Raw genomic sequence first — 15380 nt, forward strand, 5'->3', positions numbered from 1 at the left:
CACTTTGCATGGTCAGATGGATGCAGCAATGTTGGTGACATGCTGCTTTCTACAAGCGTTCTATACACAAACTAATAGTGTATCTGCTAGTTTGTCTTTTCTTAGCGAGGTGTTGCTGAAATAATTTGTGTTAGCCGCTAATGCTAATCCCTAGTTAGTTGGCTAGCTAGCTTGCTAAAGGAACCAAGGGTCAGAGCAAACACAGCTAACTAATACTGCCTGGTACCAGTGCTGGTGTCGGCCTAGATAAGCACGTTTGTGCAATGCTATCTTATCATTACAGAGTAATAGGCGAAACATTAATATGTTGGCTAGCTAGCTACATGAAGAAAGAAAACATGTAATGTAACATCTAATTAGGTTCACCTGGAAACACTGACAAACACTTTGGTTCCTGTCAATAATTCCTCCCTGGTTTATTAATTCATTGTCATGTCAAACAATAATGTATTCAAGGTGCTGACCACTCTACTCCAACTATAGAATTAGAATAATCATATTTCCATGATTCCAAAAGTTCACCAATTAACTGGGCCTTACATTTCATGCTGTGTGGCAGTGTGGAAATGATACTAATACTGCAGGAAACACAGAAATTGATGAAAATGCTGACAACGTTTTTTGTTTCGTGTTGGATTGAACAGTATAAAAATGGAGAAAGACCCATTGAAATCACTTAGAATGTATGTGCTGCCACCCTAGAGTCATGAACTACTCAAAGCATATTTAGAACTTATATTATTAAAAAAGCGTCAAATACCATCATAAATGTCAACGATATTGTGATATGATCTTTTGTCCTTATCCCCCAGCCCTACTACCATTTAGTCATTTTTACAGTCGGCAGAGTAACTGACATGACTGATAGTATTGATAGAAATATAGGAATGCACTCACTGATCAAGATAAGTCATATCGCTACCCTAGATGGCAGAACGTTATCTTGAATCATGTGATATCCCTGGCACCCTCCCTCTTCGGCCAGTGGACCTTTGAAACTTAAATAAACTGATAACTTCTTGTCGACCATGGCTGTAAACTCAGGAACCCAATGATGTAACGGGGAGAGACGTTGCCTGCGACCTGATTAAGTTTGATTTTCACTTGCCCATTTGGACGTTTGCATTCACCTTGAATGTCACCCAAGAATGAACTCACCGAACGAATTCCTGTTTAGACGTGGAATCAAATTGCACAAATTAGGGTATTTCTAGTCATGTTCTCCTATCTAGGAACTAACGTAAAACAAATTGAACTGTGTTGAGTTAGTGACATGGTAAATGTCATCCACTTGACACTCATTGGACATGACTGTCTGAGTAGGTTTGTTTTGGTGTTATAGTACTATGACGTTATCCATACAATTTCAATTCAATTGAACATGCATGTCAACCTTGTTGATTTTTTGCAATACCTGAAACCTCCCCACCTGACCCTCCTACGTTAAATAAACCTAGTCTGCACGTGCTTGTGGTGCCTACAGGGAATGTTCAATAAAGAGAAACTGCAGAATCTTTAAAAGAATAAACCCACAGGCATACAAATACTTGACTGGGAGTCCTACATGATTTGTTCTGTATGCAAAACAGAAACAAAACTGAAAAACAAATTGTCCATTCAGAATTAATACACCTCTACCCCCATAGCAGATGTAAAGAATATCACTATAAGCCACATACAACAACATAGGCTAATACTGAGATGTTTTCACTAAATAAACACTGCCCACTACTAAAACGGCATACCTTTAAGGAGTGCCTGGTCTGGTTGACGACTAAGACGCACAGACACGCCTAAGGGAACTTTCTCCACCAGCTCAAAATTAAGTAACTCATGTGGAACCATTATCAAATGTATAAGAAAGAAAAAAGGGATGACGCCAACTAGTGTGCTTTTTAGTCCTGAAGACATCAGTAACAACAAAAAAATGACCTGGGTGTTGAACTAGCTTTGGTCCCCACCTTGTATTCTGATGTGTCAAGACATTTGTGTAAGATGATTCAATTCTTCATATTTACAAGGGGGTCTGACAAATGTATCAAGGGCCTAGGTATTGCCTGGGGATGAAATCGATATGAAATGTATAATGGTGTGATCACATGGGCCCAATGGTCACCATGGAAGGCAGAGAAGCAAGACCGAATGAAACAATCCAATAGGATTCACTATCAATATAGCGATACTACGAGACCAGATATTTCATGGCAAAAAAGATTAGACTAAACTCTATGGCCCTATAAAAGCCTACTTTGTCAAATTGTGGGTGCTATAGCTTGCAATTTTTTGGGGGGGGACTCTAGGTAACAACATAATGCTGTTTGTTTCTAACATTACAAGTGGTTTCATCAATAAGTAAAATTTGCAACTACCCTACAATCCAACAGTAAAAGCGCAAAGTCTGGTGAGTGCAACAACCCTCTATTAGGGCCGGGACAACAGAAAGGTACTCCGTGACAGTGTCCCTCTGCCAGTCAGTGTAGAGCGCCAGTCTACACTGTGTGGCATCCCCAGCTTGAGGTCTCAGCAAGGCTAAGGACACCATATAAACAAGGCCTAAAAATGTATGAAAGGGTCACATCAGCAAATATTGCTTAGAAAATTGAGTGAGAAATTACCATGTCTCCAAGGGTCCTTGGGCTCCACTGCTCCAGAGACAATATCCTCATCTGAAGGAAAAGTCACCCTCTTGCCATTTTTGTGTTTATCATCCCCCTCATCCAGGGCTGGAGAGAGGGCCTCTCCTGTGGCAATGACAGGTGGCGAGTCCTCCTGTTCTGAGGGTTTATCAGGTTCCTTGTCCGTGACAACATCTGGGGTAGATGAATCTGGATTGGTACCGCTTGAGAATGTCTCCTCTGCTAGGGATGGTCCCTGGTCTGTAGGTTCTGACTCCAACATGCCACTTTCATCCAGGCTCAAATCCACACTAATGTCCATATCCCCACCATCATCCCCTTCCTCAATAGCAAACATGAGGGCCGATGGTGTTGTATCCTTGATACTCTCATCTTGGTCGTCATTAGAAATGGCAAAGTCAGAACTGACAATTGCAGGGGTATTTGGGACGCTGTTGTTCTTATTCCCGTTCACTTCGTCGATTTCTAGTGTCTCTTTTGACCGGTGGTTGTCCTCCCCCCGCGGGTTGTCAGTGAGCCTGGCTAGAGAGGACGTGTCGGCGACCTCGGTGCCAATGCCTTGTTTGCACAAGTCTCCATCCATCAGTTCCGAAATCCGGGGTATGATCTCTTCCGAGTTATTGGTAGTATTGTCATCGACATTACTCTTCATTTTGACATTGCACAAATCTAGAGCTTGCTCCTCGATATTCATATTTTCATTTCCAGGAAGGTAGTGTTGGCAATTGATCTAGCAATTTGACGGGATTCGAGAACTCTGCACTTGACACAAGGTTGATTTCAGTCTAGCCTTTGAATGCTGGTCTTCGTTCCTAAAATAGCTAACAATTTGTAAAATAAGTACTTTCATCGAGAATGTTTACAACTTTGTTTTGACAACAACGACAATATAAAGTGCATTCTAAGTGTTAAAAGTAACTGGTTGACAAAACAGCTATTTGTGCTCACATGCACAACTATTTCAAGATATAATTTCTTGACTGGTTTGATACGTGATGCGTTCCTGCAGTTCGGAATATTTATAGCCTGAAATTGTAATTCAGAAAACCTTTGATAAATCGACCATATTCCATGTCCAGCAACTGTAAATAGTTGTCAAATTATCAAGACCTAAAGGCAACACACCGTGTGTCAAACGACTGTGACAAACAAATCCTAACCGAGAAATAACGTATTATCCTGCGACAGTAGCTAGTCTCAATCTAGTTTATACTTCTTTAGCTAGCTAATTTAATGCTAGGTAACCACGATAGATAATGAAGTGCATAGATTTGCCGTTTTTAGTTAAAGTATTCTGTATTTTGTTCGTCAGCGCGCTCTAAAAGTGGATGTGGAAGCTAGCTAACGTTCTAACTATATACTGGGTGACCAGCTAACGTTACCTGGCTAACTAGCTAAAACTGTACAATTCGCTCACGGTGCCTCCATTACGTTAGCAAAATACGATGCATTAAGCAAACTAGCTACCTAGCTAAAGTAGTTACCCAACAATGACATCTAGAACAGTTTAGTTTCATGCACCTTTCGGTAGACCCAAATGCTTTGTTTTCGAGTTTATCATTCTATTTAAAAAAAAAACATTAAAAATGATTTCCTAATGTCGCTCGCGGTCTCACCGGAGCACCTCGCATCGCAATCCCCGAATAGGCAAGGAAAAAACAAGCGTCATAGTCCGGAGCATGTTTTAGTTCGTGCCCAAAATGATTTAACTGTAGAGCAATACTCTCCTTTTCGATTGTTACTGTAAAACAAAGACGTGCCGCTTATTGACGTTCCCCCGAGAAGTGCTTGAATGCAAATATGCTGTTTTATCTCCTCGTCCGTGTGCTAGCTAGCATTAGCTTACTCAAGTCCAACAACTGTTTGTTGTCTCTACGTCATCGCAAATCCGTGGGCATGGGGAGGTTCACTAGTTACCACAGCCACAAAGTCAATATTGGTCTTAATTTAATATGGTTAGGTATAAAGCTTGCCAATCAGACTTGAAGAAGAGAAATTGTAGAAATGGGCGTGGTTTATTGCTTTGTGGCAACTAGTGACGCCCAGGGGCATGTTCAGTGGACGCAACGTAGCAGAACGCTGCCAATAGAAATGCAATACGCTGCCAACATCGAACGGTCGTAGGTATGTTAATATGTTTGACGTAGAACACTTCTAATTCATATCATCTATTTCTATTTGCAATTTAAAATGTTGCTGAGAATGATTACGATGCTACGTGAGCATTTGGTGTAAGCGCTTTCGCCTAAAACATACAGTCAGTTGAAACAAAAAAAATTATTGTCGCAACAGGTGTTACAAATATGTGCTATGTGTGACAAGAAAGTGTGATGCACATTCGCAAATTCTCGCCCCTTGGCCCTTGTAGTTAAACTTATCAAATTGTAACATGTGGACACAACTGGGTTTCCACTAGATAACACAGCCACAAAGTCAAAATGGTCTACATCGTAGAAAATAATAGAGCAATGTAGAAATAGGCAGGGTTTATGACTTTGTGGCAATAGTGACCACCACACAACTGTACAGAATGATGACGACAATACTGTAATTACGATAACTAACTATGAAAATATCCTAATCTTTGCATCATGTACCACCAAGGGTGACAACACAGTGATACTTGAACTGATTTGATGTGAGAAACTATTTTGTTTACAGGTCCATCGCCTACGAATCCCAATTCATCTCATTGCATACAGACTCAGATGGCAGTGTTGGTGAACTCTGAATAGACCTACCAGTGATTGAATCAATAGAACACTGGGATGGGCAGAACAATGGGTCAATTGTTGATCTCCCCCCAAGGAAGGACAGTCCATAGATATCCTATTAAATTACTTGTCTAATTCCTAATTCTCTGAGACAATAATTCATTGATTAGATTGTTGGGTCACACTTACAGTGTCCTTATGACAGTATCATGTGAACAGAATTAAATGACAGACTTGGAAAAAAATACAACTAATGCCACATCGCCTTCCAGGTGTTCTTTGTGTGATCAGTTCTTTATGCACTTAATCAGAATACTGAATCAAACATTATTTTTCATGTCTGTAGTGTTTACTAAAAATATACACTGAGTATACAAAACATTAAGGACACAAGGGACTGCAAGGGAAGGGAAGGAGATGGGTTAAAGAAGGATTTTAAGCCCTGAGACAATTGAGACATGGATTGTGTATGTGTACCATTCAGTCTGTGAATGGGCATGACAAAACATGTAAGTGCCTTTGAAGGGGGTATGGTAGTAGGTGCCAGGCACATTGGTTTGTGTCAAGAACTGCAACACTCCTGGGTTTTTCACGCTCAACAGTTTCTCCTGTGCATCAAGAATGGAGCAACAACGGTTCAGCCGCGAAGTGGTAGGCCACACACGCTCACAGAACAGCAGAGTGCTGAAGCAGGTAGCACGTAAAAATCAGCTGTCAGTTGCAACACTCACTACCACGTTCCAAACTGCCTCTGGAAGCAACGTCAGCACAATACCTGTTTGTTAGGAGCTTCATGAAATGGGTTTCCATGGCCGAGCAGCAGCACACAAGCCTAAGATCAACATGCACAATGCCAAGCGTCGGCTGCAGTGGTGTAAAGCTCGCCACCATTGAACTCTGGAGCAGTAGAAACACCATCTGTCAGTCTGACGGACGAGTCTTGGTTTGGCGGATGCTAAGAGAACGCTACCTGCCCCCAATGCATAGTGCCAACTGTAAAGTGTGGTGGAAGAGGAATAATGGGCTAGGCCCCTTAATACCCGTGAAGGGAAATCTTAATGCTACAGCGTACAATTACATTCTAGACGATTCTGTGTCTCCAACGTTGTGGCAACAGTTTGGGGAAGGCCCTTTCCTGTTTCAGCATGACAATGCCCCCGTGCACAAAGCGAGGTCCATGCAGAAATGTTTTGTCAGGATCGGTGTGGAAGAACTTGACTGGCATGCACAGAGCCCTGGCCTCAACCCCATCAAACACCTTTTGGATGAATTTGAATGCCGACTGCGAGCCAGGCCTAATTGCCGAACAGTGCCCAACCTCACTAATTCTCGTGGCTGAATGGAAGCAAGTTCCTGAAGCAATGTTCCAACATCTAGTTGAAGGCCTTCACAGAAGAGTGGAGGCTGTTATTACAGTAAAGGGGGTACAAACTCCATAATGATGCCCATGATTTTGTAATGAGATGTTCGACGAGCAGATGTCCACATACTTTTGGTCACAAGGTGTCACAATGCTTATGTTTCTAGCTCCAACAGTGCAGTAATAGCTCCAACAGTGCAGTAATACATAATAATACAAAACAATACACACAAATCCCAAAAGCAAAAATTAAGAAATATCAGAACGAGCAATGTCAGAGTCCGGGAATATAAATATACACCAAACAAAAATATAAACACAACTTGTAATGTGTTGATCCCATATTTCATGAGCTGAAATAAAATATCACTGAAATGTTTAATATGCTCAAATAGCTTATTTCGCTCAAATTCTGTGCACAAATTTGATTACATCGCTGTTAGTGAGCATTTCTCATTTGATAAAATAATCCATCCACCTGACAGGTGTGGCATATCAAGGAGTTGATTAAACAGCACGATCATTACACAGGTGCACCTTGTGCTGGGGACAATAAAAGGCCACTCTAAAATGTCAGTTTTGTCACACAACACAATGCCACAGATGTCTCAAGTTTTGAGGGAATGTGCAATTAGCATGCTGACTGCAGGAATGTCCACCAGAGCTATTGCCAGAGAATGTTAATTTCTCTACCATAAGCCGCCTAGATTATCGTTTTAGAGAATTTGCCAGTACTTCTAACCGGCCTCACAACCGCAGACAACGTGTGGGCAAGCGGTTTGCTAATGTCAGCATTGTGAACTGAGTGCCCCATGGTGGCGGTGGGGTTATGGTATGGGCAGGCATAAGCTACGGACAATGAACACAATTGCATTTTATTGATGGCAATTTGAATGCACAGAAATATCGTGATGAGATCCTGAGGCCCATTTCTGTGCCATTCATCCAATGCCATCAGCTCATGTTTCAACATGATAATGCACAGCCCCATATCGCAAGGATCTGTACACAATTCCTGGAAGCTGAAAATGTCCCAGTTCTTCCATGGGCTACATACTCACCAGACAGGTCACCTATTGTGCATGTTTGGGATGTTCTGGATCGATGTGTATGACAGCGTGTTTCAGTTTCCACCAATATCCAGCAACTTCGCACAGCCATTGAAAAGGAGTGGGACAACATTCCACAGGCCACAATCAATAGCCTGATCAACTCTTTGCGAAGGAAATGTGTCGCACTGCATGAGGCAAATGGTGGTCACACCAGAAACTGATTGATTTTCTGATCCACGCCCCTACTTAAAAAAAGATTTCTGCGATCAACATTATATCTGTATTCCCAGTCGTGAAATCCATAGATTAGGGCCTAATTAATTTATTTCGATTGATTGACTTCATTATATCAGCTGTAACTCAGTAATGAAATTGTTGCATGTTGCATTTATATATTTTTGCAGTATATACTATATTGTCTTCAGAAAGATTTCTTACCCCTTAACTTACTTCACATTTTGTTGTGTTACAGCCTGACTTTCTTACCCATCTACAAACAATACCCCATAATGACTAAGTGAAAACATGTTTGTAGAAATTGTTGGACATTTATTGGAAATGAAATACAGAAATACATCATTTACCTAAGTTTTCACATCCCTTTGCTATGACACTCCAAACAGAGCTCAGGTGCATCCAATTTATTTTGATCATCCTAAGATGTCGCTTCAACTTGACTGGAGTCCACCTGTGGCCAATTCAATTGTTTGTTTATGATTTAGGAAAAAACACACCTGTCTATATAAGGTCCCACAGTTGACAGTGCATGTTAGAGCAGAAGGAACTGTATGTCGAGACAAGGAACTGTCTTTTATTTTATTTTTTATTTTATTTCACCTTTATTTAACCAGGTAGGCTAGTTGAGAACAAGTTCTCATTTACAACTGCGACCTGGCCAAGATAAAGCATAGCAGTGTGAGCAGACAACACAGAGTTACACATGGAATAAACAATTAACAAGTCAATAACACAGTAGAAAACAAAGGGGGGAGTCTATATACAATGTGTGCAAAAGGCATGAGGAGGTAGACGAATAGTTACAATTTTGCAGATTAACACTGGAGTGATAAATGATCAGATGGTCATGTACAGGTAGAGATATTGGTGTGCAAAAGAGCAGAAAAGTAAATAAATAAAAACAGTATGGGGATGAGGTAGGTGAAAATGGGTGGGCTATTTACCAATAGACTATGTACAGCTGCAGCGATCGGTTAGCTGCTCAGATAGCTGATGTTTGAAGTTGGTGAGGGAGATAAATGCCAAGAGTGTGCAAAGCTGTCATCATGGCAAAGGGTGGCTACTTTGAAGAATCTCAAATATAAACACATTTTGATTTGTTTAACACTTTTTTGGTTACAACATGATTCCATGTGTTATTTTATAGTTTTGATGTCTTCACTATTATTCTACAATGTAGAAAATAGTAAAAATAGAGAAAAACTGTCACGTTCGTCGTATGAATGAGACCAAGGCGCAGCGTGCGTAGAGTTCCACATATTTTAATAAACTGAAACTCACGAAACAAAACAATAAAGAACAAACGAAACGTGAAGCTATACAAAATAGTGATGACAGGCAACTACACATAGTCAAGATCCCACACCAGAAAGTGGGAAAAAAAGGGCTACCTAAATATGATCCCCAATCAGAGACAACGATAAACAACCATATCAGAACAACATAGACATACAAAAACCCCTAGACCTACAAAAACCCATCGACATACAAAAAACGAGAGTACCCACCCTAGTCACACCCTGACCTAACCAAAATATATAGAAAACAGAGATATCTAAGGTCAGGGCGTGACAAAAACCCTCACGAGGTTGAATGTCTCTCACCGGAGAAAGCATCTGAGTGAGTGAAACAGTGCCCCTCTGTATGTTTAGGCCATATGACTATGACATTTTTGCCGCCTGTAGCATTTAATGCAAGATAAGCCCGCATATGATCTCCCTTGATAAAAAAAGAGTATAAAATAATGGCCAATTGGCATTGAACTAAACTGAGTGAGCTCAACTGTGAATGGTCCTGGCGCACAAAAAAAGTATCAAGGGAAACCAGTTTGGATTTGTATTCACTCCAATCACATCGAGGGCACACGTCATTGACAGAAACAATCTGAATTGGTGCATCTTGTTGTGTTGTCCTCCGTTGGCTAGCTAGCTAGCCATTTATCATTTATGGAGATAGGGATTTGGACTTGTGATTTTACTTAATTCTCCGTACTGGCCATTGATTATAACGGCAATTCTGATCCAACCATAAATTCATACATTGTGCCCCTGGCCTGAGAGGATGGAAGTTCAATACGTAGAAGACTAATGATAACTAGTTAACATTGTCCATGAAAGGAAGATAAGCTAGCGTAACCTAGGACATCAAAACATAAAAGCGTGTACTATATGAGAGTCATAGACCGTTTCGTGAAAGAGGATAGCTTTCTCGTTTCTCTACAAGTAGGGTGCGTCAACATGTTGTTTCTACATGCATGAACGCACGCACACACACACACAAATCATAACCATAGACAGCCGTATCATATTTTGCTTACGTTGATTGGACTAAATGGATTTTGGCATCTTTTACTTGTCACTGTATTAGACTAAGCATAGGTGATTTGATGACGTTGAAATGGTGCTGGAATAGTGGAGGCAGCTCCTGTTTTCTTTGTGACTTGCGGTAATTCTCCGTTGTTGTAAATCAATAGTTATTTAGTGGTCCGAAAATGTCAGAAACATGAACTTCCTTGACCATGCTGTAGGTCATGTAACTGTCTGTTACATGCAATATGCTTTGTGGACTTGACAGATGACAGAGGTTGCTCTCAGGTTTTGTGATGAAACAAAAGTGTGTTTGAATTGATTCTGCCACGGTCTACTTATTGTCTCCGCCTTAGGTCTATTTAGCGTGGTGTCAAGGTACAGTATGTGAACTAACAGGTTATAGAGCAAACTCAATTATCAAAACACATAGGTTGTAATATGGCTTTTTTTTCTCCAGTGATTTTACCGACGCGCCACTGCTACGGGTCAGGTCTCGGGTATTCGGGCAAAGGTGGACCCGTGAAGACCTCTTAGCCCACTGGGCACAATCTGTTTGAATCAATGTTGTTTTAATGTAATTTGTCAATGTATTGTGAATGTGGAGTCTACGTGGAAAATACATTGGATTTCAAACATCAAATCTGATTTGTCACACATGGTTAGCAGATGTTAATGCGAGCGTAGCAAAATGCTTGTGCTTCTAGTTCCGACAATTTAGGAATAACCAACGAGTAATCTAACCTAGCAATTCCACAACTACTACCTTATACACACAAGTGTAAAGGGATAAAGAATATGTACATAACAGTACAAAACATGGTAACCAAATTTCACCATAGACAAACCTTGCATAAATGTTGAATTTGTACCTTTTAAACAAATAATGTAACTTTAAACCTTAAAATGAGTAACACATCCATGCCACATTGAGGTTACTGTAACTAAAAAATATTTTCTTATGTAATCATAGAAAGCGTGCAAGTTCAAGTTAGCATGGCATGCATAGGTCGTTGCAGGTTTTTGGAGATCTTGACAATTGCTGTAATAATCTACCCAACATCTCGAAAGGCATTGATCACTTGCACCATGTCTTTTTAATGTAATATTTTTTATCTGCAATCCAGGTAATTTGGTTCTGCTGAAGCAGTGATAACACATTCATCTGTTGTATAAATAAAGAAAATCTGACATTTTGTAACAGTTCTCTTTAGTTGAAGGAGAGGTGGACCAAAATGCGGCGTGATGACGATTCATGTTTGTTTAATGAAGAAAAAAACTATACATGAATAAACTAACGAAAACAATAAACGTGAGAACTCAAACCAGCCCTATCTGGTGCAAAACACAACACAGAGACAGGAACAATCACCCACAAACACAGTGAAACCCAGGCTACCTAAATATGGTTCCCAATCAGAGACAATGACTAACACCTGCCTCTGATTGAGAACCATATCAGGCCAGACATAGAAATAGACAAACTAGACATGTAACATAGAATGCCCACTCAGCTCACACCCTGACCAACCAAAACATAGAAACATACAAAGCAAACTATGGTCAGGGTGTGACAGTAGTACCCGGATCTGGGAGAGTCTGGCTGACTGGCGGATCTGGGAGAGTCTGGCTGACCTGGGAGATCTGGCTGACTGGCGGACCTGGGAGAGTCTGGCTGACTGGCGGATCTGGGAGAGTCTGGCTGTCTGGCGGATCTGGGAGAGTCTGGCGGATCTGGGAGAGTCTGGTTGACGGCACCGGCTGCTCCATGCTGGCGGGTCCGGCTGCTCCATGCAGACTGGCGGCTCCGGCTGCTCCATGCAGACTGGCGGCTCCGGCTGCTCCATGCAGACTGGCGGCTCCATGCAGACTGGCATCTCCGGCTGCTCCATGCAGACTGGCAGCTCCATGCAGACTGGCAGCTCCATGCAGACTGGCAGCGCCGGCTGCTCCATGCAGACTAGCAGCTCTGGCTGCTCCATGCAGACTGACAGCTCTGGCTGCGCTAAACAGGCAGGAGACTCCAGCAACGCTGTAGAGGCGGAAGGCTCTGACAACGCTAAACAGGCTGGAGACTACGGCAGTGCAGGAGAGGAGGAAGGCTCTGACAGCGCTGGAGAGGAGAGGCGCACTGTAGGCCTGATGCGTGGTGCTGGCACTGGGCCGAGAACACGCACAGGAAGCCTGGTGCGGGGAGCTGCTACCGGAGGGCTGGTGCGTGAAGGTGGTACTGGATAGACCGGACCGTGCAGGCGCACTGGAGCTCTTGAGCACCCCTTACCCGGTTGAATGGTCCCGGTCGCCCTGCCAGTGCGGCGAGGTGGAATAGCCCGCACTGGGCTATGCAGGCGAACCGGAGACACCGTGCGCAAGGCTGGTGCCATGTAAGCCGGCCCAAGGAGACGCACTGGGGACCAGATGCATAGAGCCGGCTTCATGGCACTTGGCTCGACGCTCACTCTAGCCCGGCCGATACGCGGAGCTGGAATGTACCGCACCGGGCTATGCACCCGCACTGGGGACACCGTGCGCTCCAAAGCATAACACGGTGCCTGCCTGGTCTCACTAGCCCCCCGGTAAGCACAGGGAGTTTGCACAGGTCTCCTACCTGGCGTAGCCATACTCCCTGTGAGCCCCCCCAAGACATTTTTGGGGCTGACTCTCGGGCTTCCGTCCGCGCCGCCGTGCTTGCTTCGCCAACTCCATTATCCGATAACCTTCCGCGCACTGCTCCATCGAATCCCAGGCGGGCTCCGGCACTCTCCCTGGGTCGACCGCATAGTCCATACTCTTGTAGTCCAAACCGTACTCCCATGTCCATTCCTCTTTACGCTGCTGTTGCTGCCTTTGTTGCTTCTCCTGCGGCTCCTGCCTGTTGACACGTCGCTTGGTCCTGTTGTGGTGGGTGATTCTGTAACGATTCTCTTTAGTTGAAGGAGAGGCGGACCAAAATGCGGCGTGATGATGATTCATGTCTGTTTAATGAAGAAAAAACTATACATGAATAAACTAACGAAAACAATAAACGTGAGAACTCAAACCAGCCCTATCTGGTGCAAAACACAGAGACAGGAACAATCACCCACAAACACACAGTGAAACCCAGGCTACCTAAATATGGTTCCCAATCAGAGACAATGACTAACACCTGCCTCTGATTGAGAACCATATCAGGCCAGACATAGAAATAGACAAACTAGACATGTAACATAGAATGCCCACTCAGCTCACACCCTGACCAACCAAAACATAGAAACATACAAAGCAAACTATGGTCAGGGTGTGACACATTTATATTCCCATTTGCACGTTGTTGTGCTTTTAAATGGTTGAAAGCATAGTGATAACACATTGGAAATTGAACTAAATTTTAGCTGTTTTTTTGAGTGGGGTGAATATAGGTATAAATGTTATTGATCAACGTCTCAACCAAAAAGTACCCAGTTATCCACATTGAAATGACTTGGTGTGCCCAGTGGGAAGTGTAGGGTCCTTCATAAAGCAGAACAACTACATTATGACACCTTTCTGTTTTCTCAATGACATTCATTGAAAAAATACTTACATTTGTCCCACCTGAGTGAGTCTGACCCACAACCGCACTATGATGACACACCAAATGCATTTGATGGATCCTTTTTGTCGTCTTCTAATGCATCTTAAGGGAAAAGTAACAGTAACAGAAAGTAATCAGATTATGTTACTGAGTTTGGGTAATCCTAAAGTGACTTTACTGATGACAATTTTGGACAGGTAAGTAGTAACTAATGGATTACATTTGTAGTAGAAAGTAGCTTACCCAACCCTGATTGACAGGTGTGCATATTCTTCATCTTAAGATATTTACGCAGTATCAAGGTACACAAACAACTGTATGTGAAACATTTCCTGCATTTTGTGAGAACTTTTCTCATTAATCCTGAAATACAATACATTATACCAGTAGCGGGATTTCGACCAACCTGACAGCAGAATGATTGTCTGATAACCAATCATAACACTAGAGGGCAGTAAGTCCCAGGGTGGTTTTATTTAAAGAAAAGAAAGAAACATTTATTGATGGTGAAAGTGGATTTATGTAGCCTAATTCAATATGTTCGGACACTATAAACACATACTCCACTCATGGCTTTATTTACCCTTCTGATGTCCTGTGTAATCACAAATCACATGCCGCTTTCTTTGTTTGATTAAAACCAGTTCAATGTAATTCAAAATGTAATCTACGTGATCCCCAGAAGTAATTATTTATCATGAGGGCCATAAACAATAAACACTAATGCTGAATACTCATAAAGGTTCAAATCTCATCTTTCTGGTAAAAATGTATGTAAATGGCTGAGGTGTACTCACTTTTGAGGACATAATCACAAGTAAACAGTACAAATATGATACAAATATGAAATTGTATACTTCCTATTCAACATAACTATTTGAATAATGTTTGAAATGACTTGTATGCTTTATAAATATAGTATGATAAGATTAGAAAACAACTAACTATAAGATTTCACCTTTCTTATAATTGTAAAATACATACAGTATTTGTAAGTTTAGTGTTAGAGAAAATGTGCATATTTTGTTAAGGTCTCCCTTGAATCAAGCGTCTGCCCCCATCGCTGTGAACGTCTCACAGAGCTCTAGCTTGGCTTCCTGAACTCGCTAGGAACTCGCCTTTCATCTCATATTAGTCCATCTATGATAAACAGAAAGTGTTTTTTTGTTTCAAATCAATGAATTATTTTTAATTAATGGCTGTAAATCGATCTCTGACTGTGCTACAGTGATGAAACCATTCTCATCTCCTGTACGACGATGTAAGGGTTGCAGGCATGTGCTTTGTTAGTGCCTTTTGAGGTAGGAGTTGATGGATAGTCGGAAGAGTGAATGAAACGGTAGGAGGAACATCCCAGCTTCAAGTGGTTTCAGATTGCACATTTTATGTCACACAGGCTCAAAAAAATATACTACTGTGTCCGTGGGAACCAGGGCTATCGCTCAATGCGAGCCATTTCGATCGATTTATAAGTGAAAAACAGGGGACTACATCGATGAGTTATTAATAATGGAATGCA

At 41.9% G+C, this 15380-nt stretch overlaps 1 protein-coding gene across 2 annotated transcripts in view; it reads right to left on the bottom strand.

The window, feature by feature from the left end:
- Window positions 1–4570, bottom strand: part of LOC112266664 (protein phosphatase 1 regulatory subunit 37) — a 59688-nt gene extending 55118 nt beyond the window's left edge. For both annotated transcript variants that reach the window (XM_024444343.2, XM_024444344.2), the window contains exon 1: window positions 2616–4570. In XM_024444343.2, the coding sequence (XP_024300111.1) occupies window positions 2616–3330 (715 nt within the window). In that variant the 5' untranslated portion in view covers window positions 3331–4570. The remainder of the gene's footprint in view (window positions 1–2615) is intronic.
- Window positions 4571–15380: the final 10810 nt, after the last annotated feature.

The sequence above is a fragment of the Oncorhynchus tshawytscha genome, linkage group LG14, assembly GCF_018296145.1.
Source record: "Oncorhynchus tshawytscha isolate Ot180627B linkage group LG14, Otsh_v2.0, whole genome shotgun sequence".
Classification (NCBI taxonomy): domain Eukaryota; kingdom Metazoa; phylum Chordata; class Actinopteri; order Salmoniformes; family Salmonidae; genus Oncorhynchus; species Oncorhynchus tshawytscha.